Source organism: Glycine max, chromosome 10 (genome assembly GCF_000004515.6).
Source record: "Glycine max cultivar Williams 82 chromosome 10, Glycine_max_v4.0, whole genome shotgun sequence".
Lineage (NCBI taxonomy): Eukaryota > Viridiplantae > Streptophyta > Magnoliopsida > Fabales > Fabaceae > Glycine > Glycine max.
Genome location: NC_038246.2, coordinates 46,304,813 through 46,327,346, shown reverse-complemented (window position 1 = coordinate 46,327,346; position 22,534 = coordinate 46,304,813). Strand labels below are relative to the sequence as shown.

General features: G+C 31.5%; 3 protein-coding genes across 20 annotated transcripts; 2 read left to right on the top strand and 1 right to left on the bottom strand.

The window, feature by feature from the left end:
• The first annotated feature begins 3,360 nt into the window (after positions 1 to 3,360).
• Positions 3,361 to 8,517, top strand: LOC100784001 (short-chain dehydrogenase TIC 32, chloroplastic). The gene is made up of 8 exons (XM_003536411.5): positions 3,361 to 3,609; positions 4,511 to 4,742; positions 4,941 to 5,020; positions 5,167 to 5,320; positions 5,865 to 5,943; positions 6,861 to 6,945; positions 7,927 to 7,973; positions 8,193 to 8,517. Exons 1-8 carry the CDS (start codon positions 3,504 to 3,506, stop codon positions 8,349 to 8,351), a joined length of 942 nt encoding a protein of 313 aa, XP_003536459.1. The 5' UTR covers positions 3,361 to 3,503; the 3' UTR covers positions 8,352 to 8,517.
• Positions 8,518 to 10,210: 1,693 nt separating this feature from the next.
• On the top strand, positions 10,211 to 16,472 carry LOC100783465 (short-chain alcohol NAD(P)-dependent oxidoreductase). Its single transcript, NM_001253268.3, has 9 exons — positions 10,211 to 10,348; positions 10,486 to 10,659; positions 11,130 to 11,361; positions 11,557 to 11,636; positions 12,164 to 12,317; positions 12,876 to 12,954; positions 13,890 to 13,974; positions 15,030 to 15,076; positions 15,398 to 16,472. The coding sequence occupies exons 1-9, from the start codon at positions 10,309 to 10,311 to the stop codon at positions 15,554 to 15,556; spliced, it is 1,050 nt and encodes a 349-aa protein (NP_001240197.1). The 5' UTR covers positions 10,211 to 10,308; the 3' UTR covers positions 15,557 to 16,472.
• A 1,339-nt stretch (positions 16,473 to 17,811) lies between these two features.
• LOC102661708 (uncharacterized) lies at positions 17,812 to 21,166 on the bottom strand. Of its 18 annotated transcripts, none has more exons than XR_005886722.1 (10): positions 21,029 to 21,159; positions 20,667 to 20,718; positions 19,499 to 19,762; positions 19,336 to 19,417; positions 19,164 to 19,253; positions 18,899 to 19,021; positions 18,642 to 18,772; positions 18,426 to 18,529; positions 18,229 to 18,319; positions 17,812 to 18,160 (listed from the first exon to the last, which is right to left on the bottom strand). XR_005886722.1 is itself a non-coding variant. In XM_041005915.1 (5 exons), exons 1-4 carry the CDS (start codon positions 19,402 to 19,404, stop codon positions 18,695 to 18,697), a joined length of 360 nt encoding a protein of 119 aa, XP_040861849.1. In that variant the 5' UTR covers positions 19,405 to 19,486; the 3' UTR covers positions 18,229 to 18,319; positions 18,426 to 18,694. The 18 variants fall into 18 exon arrangements, 1 of the variants encoding a protein (XP_040861849.1); XR_005886721.1 differs by having other exon boundaries at positions 20,988 to 21,145; XR_005886727.1 differs by having other exon boundaries at positions 18,899 to 19,253.
• Positions 21,167 to 22,534: the final 1,368 nt, after the last annotated feature.

Below are 22,534 nucleotides of genomic sequence, written 5' to 3'. Positions count from 1 at the left end.
GGGCTGTGGTCTTCAAAACTATTTACAGGCAACTCAACTTTTGTTTTATATACATAGTTCTTTATCTTTTTTTATCCCACATGCAGTAGTTCTGAAACAAATCTTATCCATAGAGCTAATCGTACCTAAAATCCAAAATATGTTCGGATCCAAATAAGTTTGTCCTTGATTACTGCAAAATTTGAGTTTAATTGAAAGTTAATTTTGGCAAAAAATGATTAGAATTCTTTCACTTTATTGTTGTTTTTAATGAAATAAAGAAGAAAATTTCAAGTGTTTTAGAGGAAAATTAATGCAAAAACTTGGAAAAAAAGTCTTGAAGAAAAAAGTTGATGATTGGAACAGCTCACTTAACGCACAAGACAGGCACATCGCGTCTCCTCACTTAGCGGTTAGCTCACGCTTAGCGTGAAGAAGATCCACGAGAAAGTTCAAAGACGCGCTTAACGCGAATCTCGTGCTAAGCGCATGATCACTGTCATACTCGTTAAGCTCAGGAGGTCCACTTAGCTAAAGATTGCGTGAGTTTTGAGCTAACTATCTTAGGCCTATAAAAGGAATAGAAAGCAAAAAAAAATAAAATAAAGTGAGACTCAGAACTCTCTAATGAATACATTCTAAGTCTGAGTATCTATAGCAGGAGAAACCCTCTTTCTATATCCATTATCCCCTTTTTCTTCTTTATTCATTCTTCTTCTATCCACAGTAGCCCCTAAAGTGTAACTTTCATGACAATGAGAGGCTAAAACGCCTCTGTTGGGAGCCTAACTGCCAACACCCTTTGTAATGTAACTTCTTTTACTATCTATTAAATAAAATTTTTGTTTCTATTGTCTCTTTTATGCTCTTCATTGTATTGCATAGTCTGATTATCCATGCATTTGTTTAGGGATTATACATTAGAAAATGGTAATTTCTAAAAGACTAAAAAAAAAAATATCTAAACAACTCATTGTTAAGGATAGAGTGATCTTGTTTTGCCTATGCATATCTCCAAACTTCATGAAATTTACTGTTTTATCTCCGCAAATAGATTTGGGAAAAAGAATAGATAAATTAGGTTCTTCATCGTGAGAGATCAGAGTTGAATATCTTAGTAGATATGGGTGGAGATTGGAATAACATTAAATAGAGAAACACCTTAACATTACATCAATGATAGTTAGGCATGCTAGACCCCAACATATATTAAATTCTGGATTTACCTTTAAGCATTCAAACACATTATTATCATTTTTATCTTCTATCTTTATCATGTTTTACTTTAAATCTTTATCTTATCTTTTACTCTCTTTATCTTCTATTTTAAATTCCTCATCTCTTGCTTATAAATTGGGTTTGCACCAATTTAAGTATAACAAAGTTCATGTGAATTCGACACTCAGACTTCTCTTTTAACTTGACTACTTGTGACAAATTGATACACTTACCAATGAATTAACAACCCTATTAGCCATCTGGATCAAGATTCAAAAGGAACTTAATTTGTTTTGTTATTTTTCAATCAAATTCACTTCGATAATATGCATAATTCTTTAATGTAAATATTTTTTTATGCAAATTATCAAAGCGTAACTCTCATTTTGATTAGAGAGCAACACAATGGCTATGAAATTGTATCTTAGTTTTATTAAATGATGCACTAGTTCATGACCATGTTATGTTAAGGGGATTATTCAGATGTCTTATTGCTATGAAATGGTAGGCACTTAACACAATCATGTGGTGTTTATGAGGCATGGAAGCCTGCATACATATCAAATGCAATGAAGCATTCAAGATGGGATCATCCTCTTATAAGTTGGGTGAAGGGAAACAACATTGATAAGTCAAATTAGATATAAGGAATGAAGGTGACTTGATTCATACGAATTGACAATTCGTATATGTTCAATACACAAAAAAAAAACATAGAGAGTGATAACGAAACTCATGACAACAATAGCGGGATGATGATAGATACTAACAAGGAGCACACATGGATTGATGAAGATGAATCACAGATTGATGAAGATCAAACATGCATTGAAGAAGATGAGAGAATTTGAGAGGAGAAAACTAATAAGCGTGAATAAATGATCCAGACGGACGAATTCCCAATCCGTATTTCACGCCTCAATGAATGAGGGATAAAATTAGTTTTTCACTCAAAATAATGGGTATAGGAAAAATTGTGCTAAGTGGATGAAGAAAATCCCAATGGATCATGGGTTTTGTGTCGAATTCATGACAGATAAAACAGTTTAGAAAGTAACAATATCACCGATTTAGTTGCAACTTGCTTTATATAGGCTATTGTTTTGTTTTTTTGTTTTTTTTTACAAGCTACATAGGTTATTGGTGTGATTCTTAATATTTGAAATTGATTTTTGCTAGTCTTACTTACTCGAACATAATTGAATTAATTACGTAGTTGTAATTCTTCGCATTTAAAATTCAATTAATTACGGTCCCAATTCTTGACATTTTGGGGAAATCCAATTAACTACGTACCTGTAATTCTTGACATTTGAAATTGTATTAATTACATAGCTTTTACTTCGTGAATTAATTACATAGGTTCACCCAAAAAATAATAAAAGAGTATATTATTATGTATTTTGTTGAGATTTTTGCATATATTTTAGATTTATTATTATTATTATTAAATTTTAAAATCAAATAATAGTATGTATTTTTTCCAAAAGAATAAATAAAAGTAAAAGTTTATTTTGTTTTTTCAAAAAAATAATTTAATTAAAATATAGTGTCTGTCAACTAATTACACTTTTTTATATATGATAATTTTATTAAATTTATAATAACTACTAAAGGAATTTTATCTCTCCTACACAAAGTATTTTTTTTACACATGATCAAGAATCAAAATGTTGATAAAAAAACATATTTAAAAAATTTAATTATCTATTAACAGTTAAATCCTTCGATATAAAAATCTTTACAACTCCTAAAAAAAAGCATTCATATGTCATTATTTTTGAGAAAAAAATATAAAAACTTAGTATAATTTTTATTCCACTTTTAACTTTAAATATATTTAAAACAATAAATTGAAAATATTTTAGGTTATAAAAAAAACAGATTAGTTGAAACAATTATAAAAACTTATATAATTTTTTCTATAACAATGAAACTTAAATATTAAGAGGTTTAAAATAACTTATACAGGCTATTCAACAAATTAAATCAGATCCTTTGTTTCATAAAATTTAATAAACATATAATTTTTTTATACTATCAGTTAACTTGAAAACGTCCTTAATAATGTATGATTTTTCGTATATATAATTTTTAAAAATTAACAAACTTTCTCTTCGTCAGTTGTTTTTGATTGGATAAGCAATAAATGTAATACATGCAATATTTATAGGTTATATCCACGTTGGTCGGTCACTTGTATTTCAATTTCAGGAGCTCGTTGGTGCAACGCTGAATGCTTTTTTTTCTTTTTGTGTGATAGATTTTGCAAGTTGCGTGTGTGTGAGAGTGAGTGAGTGCAGAAGATGTGGCCATTCAGCAGAAAAGGGTCTTCTGGGTTTTCATCATCATCCACTGCAGAGCAAGTCACTGAAGGAATTGATGGAACTGGTCTCACTGCCATTGTCACAGGTTAATAATATTCTCAGATGGGTATCTTTCCCTTATAAAAAAAACATTTTTTTACAACTTTTTCATCTGATCTTCCTGATGCTGTTTTGTCCTAATAATTGGCTAAAAAAACCATCTTTTATTTGTATGTTTTGTTGCAAATTTTCTTCTATCAAGTTCAATGATTGACCGAACAAATTGAAAGAAAAAATCATTAACAAATTGAAAAAAAAAATCATTTATAGTTCAATTGGCTCCTGTTATGTGTACCATAAAAATTGGCTTTTGTTATACTTATAGCCTTATAGGCAGCCAAGCTATACGGTAGTTTTTTTTTCCCACCTATATATTTTTTCATCTTCTTAATGAGTTTTTGAGCGTGCCTTATTGTTAAATACACGTTTTGTTTGCTATATTTTGCATAGAACCAAGGTTTTAAATTGCAGAACGACATAGTTGAGATTTCGTAGCAAACTAGCAATCCTTTATATTATGGGAAATTGCGGCTGGTTCAGCCATGATTGTGGTCACAAAAACCCCAAAAACCTTGACGTTGCGGCTGAAAGTGTGGTCACAGAAAGTTCTTTTAAAGATTGTATAGAACTATTGGGAAGTAATACCCTGTGGCCTGTAGGTTTGCATCAGATATTGGCTTGTGGAGTGATTTACAAGCTTTGTCAGTGAAGATCCAAAACCGACATTGAACTAAAGCCTTTTTGTAGTTGACTCTATATAATTTAGCCCAAGAAAATTGCATCCCTAGAACTCAGTTAATGCAGCAACAAAAACTGGAGTCTTTTGTGGGACATAACTTGTGTATCTTTGCACATGCATGCTTCGTTGAATTCTTGCAACTGGTGTGATAAATAATTCGTGAAGTGTTCCATTGTTTAAATGTGGTTTGTGGACATTATGGTAACAGGGGCATCCAGTGGTATTGGAACTGAGACTTCACGTGTTCTTGCTTTGCGCGGTGTCCATGTGATTATGGGTGTGAGAAATATGCTTGCTGCTAAAGATGTCAAAGAAAAAATACTTAAGGAGATTCCCTCCGCTAAAGTTGATGCCATGGAGTTAGATCTCGGTTCGATGGAGTCTGTCAAGAAATTTGCATCAGCGTTTAAGTCGTCTGGTCTTCCATTGAACATCTTGATGTAAGAAAAGGAGATGACATGAATCACATTATCAACTTTATTTTCACTATTTATTTTATCACTTTGTTTTTAGTAAAGTTGTTAGTTACCAGTTCTCTCTCATTATGCGTGCCTATGTTCCAATTGAGCTCTCTTAATCCTGATTATTCAAGGAAACACATGAGTAATATTGTTTTCTGGCTTGGTTGTTATTATAAGAAACAATGCAGGAATTATGGCATGCCCTTTCAGTCTCTCTAAAGACAAAATTGAACTACAGTTTGCCACAAATCACATAGGTATGTTCAATGTGTGTATGTGTATTACTGCGCTCACGATTGTCTCAACCTATATAATTGGGTCTTATTGTTTCTTTAAATGCACAGACTGAGAAGATGCGGTAGTAATCTTAATCCTGATGTTTTTATTTAATATAATTTTGCAGGTCATTTTCTCTTGACAAATCTTTTGCTGGACACTATTGAAAAAACTTCACGTGAATCAAAGAAAGAAGGAAGAATTGTTAATGTTTCCTCAGAGGCTCACCGATTTGCATATTCTGAAGGAATCCGTTTTAACAAAATTAATGATGAATCAAGGTAATATGTAACCTAAATTCAATTTATGGCAAGATATGCTGGCAGTTTTTTTTATCTTTCTATTTTTTAATGTAAGATGAACTGGAAGGAAGGCTTGTGCTGGAGACTTCAATTTTATTATCGCGGGCAATCAGCTCTAATATTTGCTTTATTATAAAAATTATTATTCAATGTTAAGTTTATGATTATGCTATGAATTTTTTTTGTTGCTCAGATTTTCTGTGAGTATTGGAGAATACGGAAGATCTGATAGAAAAAACCTGTTGATAGGATTTAGTGCTCATGGATATAATTGTAGACCTATACATACCTATGTACATCTTAGTTGCGTTTAGTAGAATTAAGAACGGAGCATGATTCTTGTAGCACTTGTTGAAAAAAGTGGTGTATAATTGATTACGTTTGCTTGTTTACAGCTAAAATGATTGACTCAATTTAGTTTTCTTGAAAAATTAAGCATGAAAACACAATTCCTGTTCCTGTAGTATTTATTAACTGGAGTAGTGTTATGCATATTTAATTACGTTTGCTTCCTTGATTTCAGTTACAACAACTGGCGTGCATATGGGCAGTCAAAGCTCGCCAACATTTTACATGCAAATGAACTTACAAGACGTCTCAAGGTGTGCTGGCTTCTCCTCTACAGTGGTGTAATTTACATATTATCTGGTTAAATAGTTAATTAATAGTACTTTTTTTTGCACCATAGGGCAACATTTTAGCTGGCCATTGAAGGACATAATAAGTTACCATTATTATCCCTGATTTATGTTAACTTTTGGCTGATTAATAACTGACTGATCCTTAGTTTTATGTGTTCGGTCATTATCTCTGGCTTTTGTCAGTTGGTTAAGAAACTTGTATTTCTAATTGAACATGATCAGATTGTGGCATGACCTTTGTTAGGTGTAACTAGTTCATATTTCTGCCTTGGCTCAAATGTGAACAATTCTATTGTATTTTTGAGTTATCTTTTGCTTTCTCACTTGGTAGGTTGCAATAGACTAGCAGATTCAGACTTCAGCCAAATTTGTTTTTTTCTGATTCACTATGTTCATTGTACTCTAAGAAATTAAACTATTGTATCAGAAGCTATCAGGTTATCTAGGATTTCATTTAGAATTACTTAATTTTTAACAGTATTTTTCTTCTTCACACTACACTCTTTCTAATCCCTTTATCTTGCTGGTTATGTATAAGAAATTGCTCATTATTCTAATTATCTATTAATTAAATCTGACCATATCTTTGGAGAATATGATTGCTGACTTTTTAGAAAAAAGTAGGTGATTGTTGATGTTCGATATTTGTTAGTCACAATTTCATTGGAAGTTTTAGCCACTCAATTTTGGTTTGTGACAAAGTTTGAACTTTGAATCCCTTATGGAAAACACAATCATATAATCATCATGTTACATTGTTTTTCATTCTTCTTTTCAGTGGCTTTCTTTTTCTTTGTTTGGTGAGTAAGTCAGTGCTTTGTTTTTGCCACATTTGCTGTTTTTTATGTGTATAATATTATGTATTGCATCTTGATCAGGAAGATGGGGTGGATATTTCTGCAAATTCTCTTCATCCAGGAACAATTACCACCAATCTTTTCCGACATAACAGTGCAGTGAATGGTAAGTCTACCACATTGTTCTATTCATGTGAATTCATGTTCAGGTCTAGGAATTGTATGGTCACGTTTCATTTTAATTGTCTTTTAAAATGAAATAAGGTCGCATTTGTCTACATTGTTTTATGGTGTTATATCCTAAATTTGGTACAAGAATATTTTTTTAAAAAAGTAGTTCAATACCTATTAGGAAAAGGTTGGTGATGAAACACCATGCGTAAGAATTGGTGTAAGATTTTTATTTGAATGAAAGAGCCTAAGCACGAAGGACACCAGAGTCTAGCTCCTCAGGGAAGAAATTTCTCTGTCTAAAAGCAATCAAAATATCCAACCTTCTACTCACACTATTCAGACTTGATTCCCACATTGGAAGTATAGGATTGCAGTGTGGAGTTTCCAAGGCCTTGATCTCTTAAATTACAACAGCTGACATTTGTGGTGTGGTTCTTCTAAGATTCTTATCAATTGGTATTAGACATTCAGGTTGTTGTGGAGTGTGATGGGATGTTAGGATCCAATTGCAAGGTGTGGGGCTTGGCTACTTGAGTTTCAGACTGGAAGTACAAGGTTCTGATGTGGGTTTATAAGGCCTTGAGCTTTGCAATTATAACAACTAGTTTTTATGGTGCATTCTCCCAGGGTTCTTATCACTCTACCACTCCCCTTGCCCCTATAAGTATAGCCACACTCTGCTAGGTCTTTTCTGCTTACAAGTATAGGCCTATGTTCAATCTTGCTGCTTACATCAGGTCCATGATCAAGTACTCTATCAGTTAGCTTTTCTGAATATTGAATACAGATATGCTGAAGAACATCGTGAGAAATCTTGTGAAGCACTCCTCATGATCACTCGCAAAAGGCCTTTTAGTTTTATAACACTTCATTGCTACATCAATTCGTGTTTATGAAATTTGTTTATTTATTTTGAATGCAGATAATGACAGTAGCCGAGTTTCATGTGTATATTTCTGTTTGATTTGAGCAGGTCTAATTAATGTGATTGGGAAACTGGTGCTTAAAAATGTCCAGCAGGTACGTTGAATCAGTATGACCTATGATTTATAAATGTCAGAGACATTATATTGTTATTTAGGGCATTACCAATTGTCAGTAAATAATTGACAATTCACCTAGATACAGTATCCACAAGGACTAAGGATACAATGTATTCTTTTAAACCTAGAATAGGATTAACAAATTCCTCGTGTTTAATATGGGATTCTCCTGACACCTTGTCCAACCTTAATGCAGGGAGCAGCAACAACATGCTATGTAGCATTGCACCCACAAGTGAAGGGAATCAGTGGCAAATATTTTTCAGACAGTAATGTGGCCAATACAACCGCACAGGGGACTGACGCTGATTTGGCCAAGAAACTATGGGATTTCAGCATGAATTTGACCAAGTAAAAAACCCAAGTGTTATTTGTCAATGGAGATAATGAAAAGCATACTTATTAAATGAAAAGCATCAGTTATATGACTTCCTGTAATATGTTTATAGCGAGATTCTGATTCCTGCATTGCGTAGACATGAATTTCAGGCTTACAACCTATATATACAGTCCTTTAACTAGACTCAAGACTGGGATAACTAGTATACAATTTATAAGAGAGAGTGCGTTCAAATGGGGGTGTATCATTTCTCCTTAAAGTTATTAACTTGATGAAATATTGTGAAAATATGACCTAATGGTGCACTTTTATGTGATTCATATATTTGAGTATGTGAAATAAAAAATAGCATAAATACACTAATTTTTAGGTTTTTAATGAAGGTAAAATAAACAAAAAAAAGGTTTGAGCTTAGAAAAAATAGTAAATTACAATGACACTTCCTGAATTTTACTCGAATTACCTAAGGATCCCATTCATTTATAACCATTTCTTTGGCACCCCTCCTAGAACAACGTTAAGTTACATTTAGTTTTAAAAGTTGAAACTTTGAAATTACCCGTAATTATATAATTGCACACAAACATCGTATTTTATACATACTACAAATGTTATCCCTCTGTTTTACACATGATACTTATCTGTCATTCAAATATGGAGTATCAATTGAGAGATCCACAAGTATCCGATTTGATTTGTAGCTATTTGAGTTTGGTCGTGTCCCAGATATCCTTCGTTGTTGTTTTCGCATAAGTCTTCTAATTTATTTTAAAATCACACCAACATCTAAATTGTTATAGTAAAACTATATATTTTTAATACATTATTATAATAAATTTAATTTATTTCTTAAATAGATTTGAATTTTGAGTTTCCAACTGCGTTAAATATTTCAAAAGAATTTTTTTTTGTCTATAATAGTTTTACTTACTCTAAATATGACTACCATCTGTAAAGGATAGTATATGTAGGTTTGTTCCATTTTTTTTTTATATATAAATGTGTTGCCTATAAATAAGTGGGAGACAGAGAATTTGATTTCAATTTTATCCTTTCAAATATCGAATTAAGATTTTTATTCCTGTGTGAACGAATTTTAGCCATAACTTGTTTTACATAACCATTTCACACGCACACGAAAAAATATATGACAAACAGATATAAATATTTTTTTTATAAAAGTACGAAAAAAATTACACTTAATTCCTATGATGAATAATTTATCTTAAATTATATTAATATTTGAATTATTTGATTGTGCTATTATGATTTTAGTAACTTTTAGTTATTGTTCTAATAATTTTAATATAAATTTATTTTTCTCTTTTATATTATCTTCTGACTTAACTCTCCAAATTGCATATTCTTATTTATAATATAAAAGTATGTTATTATTAATTTATTTTATATTTTCTATTTATTTTAGATCAATTTTTTCCCAAAATAATATTAAGTGTATTTTATTTTTTAAGCAAATAATTAAAACGTACTATCTGTCATCTAATTATCAATTATTATTTATTAACTTTTATAACCACTACTTTAAAATTCATATTTAATTTCTAATTAGTTTAATCATGTAAATTTTTTTACACTTCTTAAAAAAAGCATTCCTGTGTCATTATTTTTTAGAAAAAATATAAAAAATAATATAAAATTCATATCACTTGAACTTTAAATAATTTTTAAAACAATAAATTGAAAATATTTAAAATTATACAAAAAATAAACTAATTTAAACAACCATAAAAATTTATATCTTAGTTTTTATAGTGTTTATAAACTAATTTAAACATTATAAAAATTCATGAAATTTCTCTTGTTTGTCATTGCCTCGATGGGATAAGTAATAAATGTAATAATACAAGCGGTACTATCTATATCCACGTCGGTTGCCTAATTGGGTAGCTCAGACGGATTCTTCTCTTTCTTTTGGGACATCATATGTGATTTGTCCCATGTTCTCAAGAGCATGCTATTAGCTAATGTTTTGGGAATTTCAGTTATAAGACGTATATAACTTTTCTTCTATTTTTTTATTCCTTTTTGGTGAAATATAAGTTTTCCTCTTTAGTTGTTGACTTCTTGTTTATTTTTCTGATTAATGAGAAAAATCCACTTTGGTTGTTCACTTGTATATGTATCTCAGTCTCAGGTGGTGGTGCATCGCTGAGTTGTGTGAGAGTGAGAAAGAGAGAGTGTGTGTGTGTGCAGAAGATGTGGCCATTCAGCAGAAAAGGGGCTTCTGGTTTTTCATCATCATCCACGGCAGAGCAAGTCACTGAAGGAATTGATGGAACTGGTCTCACTGCCATTGTCACAGGTTAATAATTCCCATTTGGGTAATCTTTCCCTTACAAAAAAATCATTTTTTTTCTTCTGACCTTGCTGATGCTGCTCTGTCCTAATAGTTGGCTAAGAAAAAACACTTTTTATTCGTATACTTTGATGCAATTTTTCTTCTATCTAGTTCAATGATGGACTGAACAAACTGAAAAATGTTTCATTTCTAGCTCAATTGAACAGATATTGGGTTGTGGAGTGATTTACTAGCTTTTTCAATGAAGATTCAAAACCGACATTTAACTAATACCTTTTGTAGTTGACTCTATATAATTTAGCCCAAGAAGATTGCGCTCAGTTAATGCAGCAACAAAAACTAGAGTCTTTAGTGGGGCATAACTTGTGCATCTCTGTATATCCATTCTTTGTTGAATTCTTGCAACTGGCATGATAAATAATTCTTAGAAAGCTTCATTGTTTAATTGTGATATGTGAACATTATGGTAACAGGAGCATCCAGTGGTATTGGCACTGAGACTACACGTGTCCTTTCATTGCGTGGTGTCCATGTGATTATGGGTGTGAGAAATATGCTTGCTGCTAAAGATGTCAAAGAAACATTACTTAAGGAGATTCCCTCCGCTAAAGTTGATGCCATGGAGTTAGATCTCAGTTCATTGGAGTCTGTCAAGAAATTTGCATCAGAGTTTAAGTCCTCTGGTCTTCCATTGAATATGTTGATGTAAGAAAAGGAGATGACGTGGATCAACATTATCAACTTTATTTTCACTATTTTATCGCTTTGTTTTTAGTAAAGTTGTTAGTTACTAGTTGTCTCTCATTGTGCGTGCCTATGTTCCAATTGAACTCTCTTAATCCTGATCATTCAAGATAACACAGGAGTAATATTGTTTTCTGGTTTGTTTGTAATTATAAGAAACAATGCAGGAATTATGGCATGTCCTTTCAAGCTCTCTAAAGACAAAATTGAACTACAGTTTGCCACAAATCACTTAGGTATGTTCAAAATGTTATTGTTTGATTCAAGATCCAACTAACTGAGTGTTCTTTCATTTGAAAATTCATTTCATGACTGATAGTGACATTGCTTCAAATTTACTGATATTTTATTCGTTAACGTGAATTTTCTGAGCTTTCCAGTTTAAACGGGTAAAGGGAAGGCAGGGGAAACATTTTGGCACTTTCAGAAGTTTCTAGGTAGTGTAGGCCATGTGAGTCGTATCTTTCTGATTAAGATAATTAAAAAATCGGATAAATGGTGATAGTTACTGTAGCAATATAGAGACATGGATATATGAATCTTTTCTCGTTCTCTTTCTCTCTTAGGGAAGTGGCTATAAATTATTGAAACATGAATAATGTGTATTACTACACTCACGATTGTCTCATCCTATAAAGTGGATGATAGTTTATATTAAACATCAAGTAACTATTTTATTGTTGTTTTTTTTTTTAAATGCATAGACTGGGAAGATATGGTAGTGATGCAAACACTGATTTTTTAATTTAATACAATTTTGCAGGTCATTTTCTCTTGACCAATCTTTTGTTGGACACTATGAAGAAAACTTCACGTGAAACTAAGAAAGAAGGAAGAATTGTTAATGTCTCCTCTGAGGCTCACCGATTTACATATTCTGAAGGAATCCGTTTTGACAAAATTAACGATGAATCAAGGTAATGTATAACCTAAATTCTTATTACGAAAAGATATGCTGACAATTTTTTCTTTTTATTTTTTAATGGAAGACGAGTTTATTGAGAGGAACGTGTAAAAGTTCTGCTGGAGACTTCAATTTTATTTTATTTTTATCACAGGAATCAGCTCTAATGTTTGTTTTATTATAAAAATTACTATTCGATATTAATTTTGTGATTATGCTATGTATTTTTGGTACTCAAATTTTCTGTGAGTATTGGAGATTATGCCAGATCTGATACAAAAAACTTGCTGATTGGATTTACTGCTCACGGATATAAATATAGACCTATACCTATGCACATCTTAGTTGCATTTGATAGAATTAAAAATGGAGACATGAATTTTGTAGTACTTGTTGAAAGAAGTGTTATGTATATTTGATCATGTGTGCTTCCTTGTTTACACCCAAAACTATTGTCTCACTTTAGTTTTCCTGGAAAATTAAACAAGAAATCCTGATTCCAGTTCCTGTAGTATTTGCCGACCAGAGAAGTGTTATGTATATTTAATTATGTTTGCTTCCTTGTGTTCAGTTACAGCAACTGGCGTGCATATGGGCAGTCAAAGCTTGCCAACATTTTACATGCAAATGAACTTACAAGACGTCTCAAGGTGTCTTGGCTTCTACTCTGCAGTGGTGTCATTTACAAATTATCTGGTGGAATAGTTAATTAAGAGTATTTTTTTTTTCCTTACACCATAGTGAAACATTTTAGCTGGCCATTGCAGAACATAATAATTTAACATTATTATTCCTTATTTATGTTAAATTTTGGCCAATTAATAAGAGACCGATGTCCTTAGTTTTATGTGTTCATTCATTGTCTCTTTGGCTTTTGTCATTGATTAAGAAACTGATATTTCTGATTGAACATAATCGGATGGTGGCATGACCTTTGTTAAGTGTAATTAATTCCTATTTCCGCCTTGGTTCAAATGTGAACAATTCTATTGTATTTTTGAGTTATCTTTTGCTTTCTCACTTGGTAGGTTGCAGTAGACTAGCAGATTCAGACTTGTGCCAAATTTGTTTCTTCTTTCTGATTCACTATGTTCATTGTGCTCTACAGAATTAAACTATTTAATCAGAAGCTATCAGATTATTTAGGATTTCATTTAGATTTACATGATATTTAACAGTATTTTTCTTCTTCGCACTTTACTCTTTGGAATCCCTTTATCTTGCTGGTTATGTATAAAAATCTGTTCATTACTGTAATTATGTATTAATTAAAGTTGACCATATATTTGGAGAAGATGATTGCTGACTTGTTTTTAGAAAATTAGGTGATTATTGATGACTAATATTTGTTGGTCATCAATTTCAGTGGAATTTTTAGCCACCCGATTTAGATTTGTGACAATGGTCGAACTTTGAACCCCCTCTAGCAACCACAATCATATAATTATCCTGTTACTTTCTTTCTCATTCTGCTTTATAGTGGCTTTCTTTTTTTTTCATTGTTTAGTGCGTAAAGGTGGAGCTTTGTTTTTGCCACGGTTGTTGTCTTTTATGTATGTAATATTACGTGTTGCATCTTGATCAGGAAGATGGGGTAGATATTTCTGCAAATTCTCTTCATCCAGGAGTAATTGCCACCAATCTTTCCCGTCATATCAGTCCAGTGAACGGTAATTACCACATTGTACTATTAATGTGAATTCATGTTCTGTCTAGGAATTGTATAGGTCATGGTATTTGGTATACTAAATGATGTATTCTGCATTATCTTCCTTTATATTTTCATTTTGATTGTCTTTCAAAATGCAATAAGCCCGCATTTGTCTGCATTGCTTTCTGGGGTTATACACTAAATTTGGTACAAGAATATCGTTCAAAAGCCAACACCTATTAAGAATATGTTGGTGATGTAACTTCAGGAGTCAGAATTGGTTTAAGATTTTTATTTGAATGAAAGAGCCTAAGCTCTTACATAGGATACCAAAGCCCTAGATCCTCAGGCAAGGAATTTCTCTGTCTAAAAGCAACCCAAATAACCAACCTACCTCTCACACTATGTTAGGACCCAATGGCAACATTGGAAGCATGAGATTTTGGTGAGGGGTTTCTAAGGTCTTGGATATAGTTTGGTTCTTCCGAGGTTCTTATCAATTGGTATCAAGCATTGGGGATGTGGAGAATGATGTGATGTTATGATCCAATTGCAAGGTATGGAGCTTGAGTTTCACATTAGAAGTATGAAGTTGTGTGTTATGGGGTTTATAAGGCCTTGAGCTTTGCAACATACCATTACAATGACTAGTTTTTATGGTGAGATTCTCCTAATGTTGTTATCATCACTCTACCACTGTTAGACCTAATTAACTTGCCAACTCATTGGCATAAGTAATTCTCTCCCCCTATAGCTCTTTTCGCTTTCGGCTTACAAGTATAGACTTTCCAGATTATGGGTTATTAGGGACTCAAGTCCACAGCTGGTCCATGTCTTGTTCAACCTTGCTGCTTACATCAGGTCCATGATCAAGTGCTTTATCAGTTAGCCCTTCTAAATATTGAATACAGGCATGCTGAAGAACAACTTGAGCATTCTTGTGAATCACTTCTCATAATCACACGGATTAATTGCTATATCAATTCATGTCTATGATATTTGTTTGTTTTTTTAATGCAGATCAGAATGACAGTAGCTAAGTCTTGTGTGTATATTTCTGTTTGATTTGTGCAGGTCTAACTAAAGCTATTGCAAGACTCGTGCTTAAAAATGTCCAGCAGGTAAGTTGAATTGGTATGACCTGTGATTTTAAATGTCAGGGACATTATATTGTTATTTAGGGCATTATTCTAGAATCCACCTCTTTTCATGATTACCGATACTCCTGTGAGTTGTCAAACATTTATTTGTTGTTAATTATATTTAATATACCTAAAAGGCTAAAACATTTATTATGAAATTAACATTAAATAATTGACAATTCAACTTGGTACAGTATTCATTAGAATACAATTTTTAACCTAGATGAGGGTTCAAACATTCCTCGTGTTTAATGGGATTCTTCTGTTCTTGCTTGTTCACCTTGTCCAACCTTAATGCAGGGAGCAGCAACAACATGCTATGTAGCATTGCACCCACAAGTGAAGGGAACTAGTGGCAAGTATTTTTCAGCCAGTAATGTGGCCAAAACAACCTCACAGGGGACTGATGCTGATTTGGCAAAAAACCTATGGGATTTCAGCATGGATTTGACCAAGTAAAAAACCCAATTGTTATTTGTCAGCAGAGATAGCATCATGCACTCTTATTAAATGAAAAACATCAGTTATATGACTTCCTCTGTAATATATTTATAGTGAGATTCTGATTCCTACATTGCATATACATGAATTTCAGGCTTACAATCTATATATATAGTCCTTTAATAAAACTGGGATAACATGTAGTACAATTTACATTGATCGATGAATTTCATGTTCCATCTTAAAATTCTCTGAAACCTAAAGTCATGGCTTCCGAAAACCAACCTCCACTAATCAATGTCTCGCTGGTTCACACATTCTATGACAAATAAAGATGCATTGGTGGGTGTCTATTCCTTTTTCAGCTCTTGTGACATCTTTGCATCAAATAACATAGAAACCTTTATACAAAAACTTTCTGTTATGGCAACAATTGGTGGAGCCTGTTATTAAGGCACCACATTCTTGTTTCTCCGTAAATAACGCCCACATTCCTCACTGTTTTTAAATCCAACATTTATTGTGTGGAAGTAGCAGGACCAAATGTTGATTTCTTGGATCCAATCGTTGCACTCAAGTCTAGGGTTCATGTGTGCACCTATTCCTGTCAGTGATACTTCAAATAGCAACTGTCGGTCATATTCAGCACCTCCTCCATGCTGTTTATTTTTTATACTTGTTTTTAATTTGATTCCTAATGGAAAAGACTATTCAGTTACACAGTTTTTCAACTTTGTCTCTGTCATTTGATGCTGTTATAATAATTTGTGATCAACACAAAGTTAATGTAAAAAGCAGGGATTGTATAACCACTAGGCTGGTCTAGTGTTGGGTTGGGTAGATGCATGAAGACTTAGTTTGATTCTTATTGTTGTCATTGTACACCAGGAAGAAAAACAAAAGAGAACAGGAATTATATTGAAAATGATTATTGTTGCAACAGTAACCAACAATGATTGAGATCAAATTGAATTTTTTTATTATGTCAAATATGTGAAGTGTCACCTACTAATCTTTGTTTAAAAAAGTTGATTCATTATCTTTAATGTATTTTGCCTATTAATTATATTTTTTCCAATTCATAAGACTTGACGTTAAGATCTTAAGAAATATGAGTTTAATTTTACCTGAACTAATATAATGTTGATGAAGTGAAGCACATTCGATGAAGGATTGAATTATTTTTTAAATTTAAAGGTCAAATAAAAAATAAATATTATATATAAAGTAATAAAATAGTATATTTTAACTTTTTTTCTTTTGATCTTGTCGGAGGTGGTTGTACCTTGAGTAAATTTTCATTCAGATTTTTAAAATTATAAATGTTGTTTACTTTAATTCTTATTTTTATGAAGGAAAAAAACTCATTTTAGTCTCAAATAATGCTATTCATTTTTCTCTTTTTTCATATTATTTTTTTACTTTCATTTTGTACTAAAAAAACTAAAATGGATAATACTTTTTGAAATAAGGAATTATAATGAAGATTTTGAAAAGTTTAAAGGACTAATATAATGGTACCTATGGCTATGATCCTCTCAATATGGTATGAACATGTGTTTAAATTCGATTAGGTTGACTCAGTTTATTGGCTATATGATATTTATTATATTTCTTAACATTATAGTTAGCAATTACAAACTTTTTTTTTGTATACACAAGAAAATAATGACAATTGTAAAATAATTAAGACATATTGCCTTTCAGTTATTTAAGTAAGATTAACTAATTTAGTGTTTATTAAAAAAACTTGATTAATATCATTTAAATTTAATAATAACATTATTAAAACTTGATATTTAAAATAAAATGAGTCATTGAAAATAAAATTATAATTAATTAAAGGATATTTTAGGAATGATATCATTAAATATGATAAAAAAAAATTGTTAAAATTTTGAGTTAAAAAATTGTATTGGACACCAAAATCCCATGCGTTTGTTTAAGATTTTGCTAAATCAGTGCTTTTCTTGCTCAAAACCACCTTTACTCGTTTTACCTAAATTAAAAACCTAATAAATTTGCGTCCTTTTTTATTTAACAATCTCAAATAATCACATAAAGACACACCATATTATGTCATATTTTTTACAATATTTCATTAAGTTATTAAACCCAAGCGAACCTGGTATACGCAACAACAAAGGAGATGTAATATTTAGAGGGGGCATAAGCGATGACCCCTACAAATCACAATATACTAACCCAAAAGACGGTAAATGGTGAGAGAAACATAGGAAGGAAGTTATTATATTTACCTCAGACGAACAATCTGAGAAAAATGTGCAACTTTAAAGAAACTAGTATATTCCAGTGTCACAGGGCATTAAAGTTTAGATGCCCAATATAAAGATACAAGTAAAGTGTGAACTAGGTGTTACATTTTCATATTAAGTTTGGGTGCCCCAGATGAAGAATTAAAACTGTATTTCATTTTAAAAAATTAATTATGTATAACCGAAATCTCTTAGTAGACGTGTGAACTTGATAGTCAATGACTCAATGTCAGTCAGCATAATTTCCCCCATACTCCTGCTGCCTTCAAAATCTCTTCTCTAATCTCGTTTTTAGGATGTCGAACCCATCCACATATAGGCTTTGTCGAATCTTCAAGATTTCTTTCTGCAATTTTTTTAAAAGTAAGTCCCACTTCCACATGGTAGTTTAGTAAAAGACAAATAAATACTCACGTGTTGATAATCAGGCATGGTTTTGTCTTGCCATTTTATTGATCCATCCCAAATTTCCATGTATTTCAGCACATGGATGCCACAATCATGACTTTATCAAACATATAAAGCATCAATGAGAAACAATATACTATTAGCACCAAAAATGAATTGAGTTTTCTACATAAATGAACATTAGAGCTACACACACTACCCACATGTTTTGCTGCCTGGGAACATCAACGTGAAGAAGTGTTATTGATGCACTCTCTTTGGTCAAACCAGGATTCATTAATACCAGAAGCTCCTTAAAACGATGTTTCTTTGCATAAAAATACCATTGGTTTGGTTGGATCAGACAGAAAAGCTAGGGATACAAATTTGACAAAACTAATGTAAATATTTCCTGAGGGAAAATAAATGTTAAATACTACCATTGCATCATCCAAGTTCTTCTTGCTGGTTGAGAAATTATCATGCATCGAATCTAACACATATAAAGTTTTGTACTTGGCTCGAATGCATAACAAGACCAATGCTCCTCAAACAAAGTTGGTGCAAAAATCTGAAAAGAGGACAAAGGAAACAAATTATTTTACCTGAAAGACATTGTATACCACCAAATCCAGAGGTTGTTTACAAACCATAATAATTTTCATTCAAAAGGCAGATAAGGTGACAGCATACTTACCAATTTGCACTGATTAATATCATAACCCAGTTTACTCGGCAAGATGAATAGAGATACATCCTCAATACACCAAGGCTTGTAGCTATCTTCATTAGATTGATTTAAGTCGCATATTAGCTTATTCTACACAGAAACATCACTGACTGACATTTGAGTGTTATGCTGACTAAACATATATAGAAAAACAATAGCACTACCATAAATGTTGATAGCATGGGTCCTTCAACAGCTCTTTTGTTTATAAACATTATACTTAACTACTCACTACAAATTGTGGGCCAAGCATATGGCGAGTGACAGCCCCATTTGTTGCTTTCTCCTCTTCCATCATTATCTTTCCAGCAGCTAAAATCACCTGAACATTATATATACTTTTCAGAATTATATGACAAATAACTAGTACCTGAAATTAAGCCTTCGGCATTTTTAATACCCACCATATCACTGACCCATCCTTTGGGTTTCATTGTATAGCTATCCTTCCGGTTTAAGTAAACACCAAACATGCTAACCTAGACACTGGGATTTGAATATATGATCTTCAATATCAGTAAGACAACAAATACAACATCAAAATACTAAGATACCTAAGCTTTGTACCTCAATTCCTCATGTGCCTTTGGTCGACAAGTACAAAAGTAATATAGCTTGTTCAGCATAGACAGGAATTTTTTGGCCACAGTCTTCTTTACTTCTTGACTGCTGGAAGTATCCAATGGCACGGGTACCCTATTTTCAGAGCCCCTGATAGCTAATTGAGTAATACATGATCAAATCACTAGGATTCGGTTAGAACCTAGAACTGTGGGGTTTTAGCAGTTTGCAGCATCTGATAGGATCAAAGCTCAGTGCCCCGGGATGGAACTACATAGAAGGGTGGGGCAGCACGTAAACATTTTTTTTCCATTGAATACTATGCATAATTTTTCAAATAAGTCCCTTCAAATAGATGAAATCTGCCTTCCAAAAAAAAAAATAGATGAAATCTGACTCCTCTATGAAAGTCTTAGGTGAGCAAGCATGCCTGAAATTTCCTAGTTCTGCCCCCATCATGCCATCATTGTACCCAAAAAAATTGATCATGTGACTCTCATTTATGTCATAGAATCAAGGCACACTAACACAAATTTTTAGTCTTACAGTTAAGGATTACAAGTTAGAAGAAATCAACATTAGAGAACTTATTAGCCAAAAAGGATTTTGAAACAGGTACATTAAAGGAGGGAGGTTTTGTCACAACTACCATTGCTTGAAGGTTCAATTGCCTCACTTGTTGCGGCTTCCGGGATGCTACCAGCTGTTGATACAGAGAAACACAAGTTCTAGGGTACTAACACGTTAATGTACTAGGGTAGAGTCAAGGTTAACTAACACAAGTTCTGAAGTCTGAACTTACTATACCAGTAGAGTTCACACTCAATGAAAATAATGAAGTGACACAGCTATAGGTACTGGTATTGGTACAGGACGGGGTACAACAAAATTTCTAAAACTATGGGTACGGAAGGATATACTATACACATTAAAAAAAGAGTTTACTGCCTATGCACTAATAGTGTAAAACAGTTTTACATTATCATTCAATCACAAATCACGTTTGAATTACTTTTAAATAATTATTTTAAAAGTCAACATACTTAACATATATGGTGAATTGTGATTGGATGACTGTGTAAAACTTTTTACACTATCAATGTGTAACCCTTTTAACTGAAGCTACTACTACTGTTGAGTCTAAAGCAAGTAGATATAGATAAAATGTGTATACCTGTGGCACTGCTAGATCGATTCTTCCTCTTACGTTCCATTCTTAGCTTTCACTGTTTGGCAAAACAGAAAGAAGAAGAAAATTACACATCCCAAAATTGTGGCAAACAAGGAAGACAAAATCAAAATAATATATCTAATTCTTATGGAATATGATCATAATAATAATAATAATGATGAATGTTGAAAGTGGTGAAGAAAGAAGGAGGCGATTCGGTTTTTCTTTATGGAAATGGAAGCATAACATAAACATTAGTATCGTTAATTCGAGCACCCAATAAATGAATCGCAGAAACAGAGTTGACTATGGAGAAGTGCAAACCCTAAGAAAGACGAAGACGCATTCAAAAATGTCTCACTCACACAGATAGCCCCGACCATCGTTTCTTTCTTCACAAGTCTCCATTTATGGAAGGAAAGAGATTATTTATTGCACTCTACAATTCTTTAATACGATTTTTCTATCCTACAAATTGTAATATTTTTTTTTTAAGTCTTGCTGCCCCTGTTCCTCTAGTTACGTTAGTTAAATATGGAAAAAAAATAAATCAGGTGGGTACACGGATGGGTCCATTTGGTTTAAGGCATGATTCGTGTTTTAGACCAATCCAAAGAGTCGAATTTATAAATTAAATGAATTCTTTAAGGTTTACATCTGGTTCATAAGAGTCAACTGATAAACAATATGCAAATTCAAATATTAATTTTAAAAATATATTTTTTTAAAAAGTGAAAAATATATAAAATTAAAATAAAAAAATTGACTTTATTTTTTAAGCTAAAATTTATTACACTAAAATATATCAACATCTATTCACCAGAAAAAATATTAATATTTTAAATATAATAAATTAACAATAACAACCTAAATGAAGGATCAAAATATTAATATAATAAAACTCGTTGGTCCACAAACTTAATAAATCAAACTTAAATATTTGATATAATTATATAAATATTTTAAAAAATTTGTTATCGATTTGATCTACGAATTCATCCAGACCTAAGTCCATATATTCATCCCTAGAAAAAATTGTAAAAAATATTTTTTTTTAAGTCTTACTAACCTTATTACAACATAAGAAAATCAATTCACGTTTATTAAAGCAGTTGGTTAACTTTGTTTAATTTTCTCAACTCATTTAGTTAGGGAAAAAATAAAACAATTATTTCTTAAAAGCTTAATTATTATTTTGATTTATTTATTTATTTAAGAGGTTTAATTAGGTCATTTTACTTCTAAAAGTTCTAATATAGTCTTTTATTATTTTTAAATGCCTCATTATAGTCGTTTAGTTTTTTAAAATCTTCATATGATTCTTTCTGTCCAATTGAGACAATTTTAAAAAAATAAAGACCACATTGAAGCATTTTAAAAAATAAAATATTTGATTAAAAATTTCAAAAATAAAATAACCTAATTAAACATTCTAAATAAATAAAATGATAAAATTGATAATTGAGTGCTTTCTTAAACTACTCTTCACATTAATTGATGGGTGACTTTAATTTCATGAAAACTTGTTTTAAATGACAATGCTCTTTCTTTATTTTAAAGGTTGTGCATAAGACCGAGTGAAAATAAAAAATATGAAAAAAAAACATTTTACACTAATTAATAAATTAAATTTAACGTAAAACTTTAAAAAATTACTATATTATTTTTTCTTAACATAAATTTATTTAATATTTGTATGTTTTAATTTTTTTTTTAAAATACAACAAAAAAAAGTAAGTCTTACACTTATATTTCCCCACTTTCATGGCTCGTAAGGGAGGTAAAAAAAAGTATACATGGAATCCACAATATCACCTTTCTTTTCCCAAATAAACACTAAAATTTGATATTTCTATTTTATTTTCCTCTTC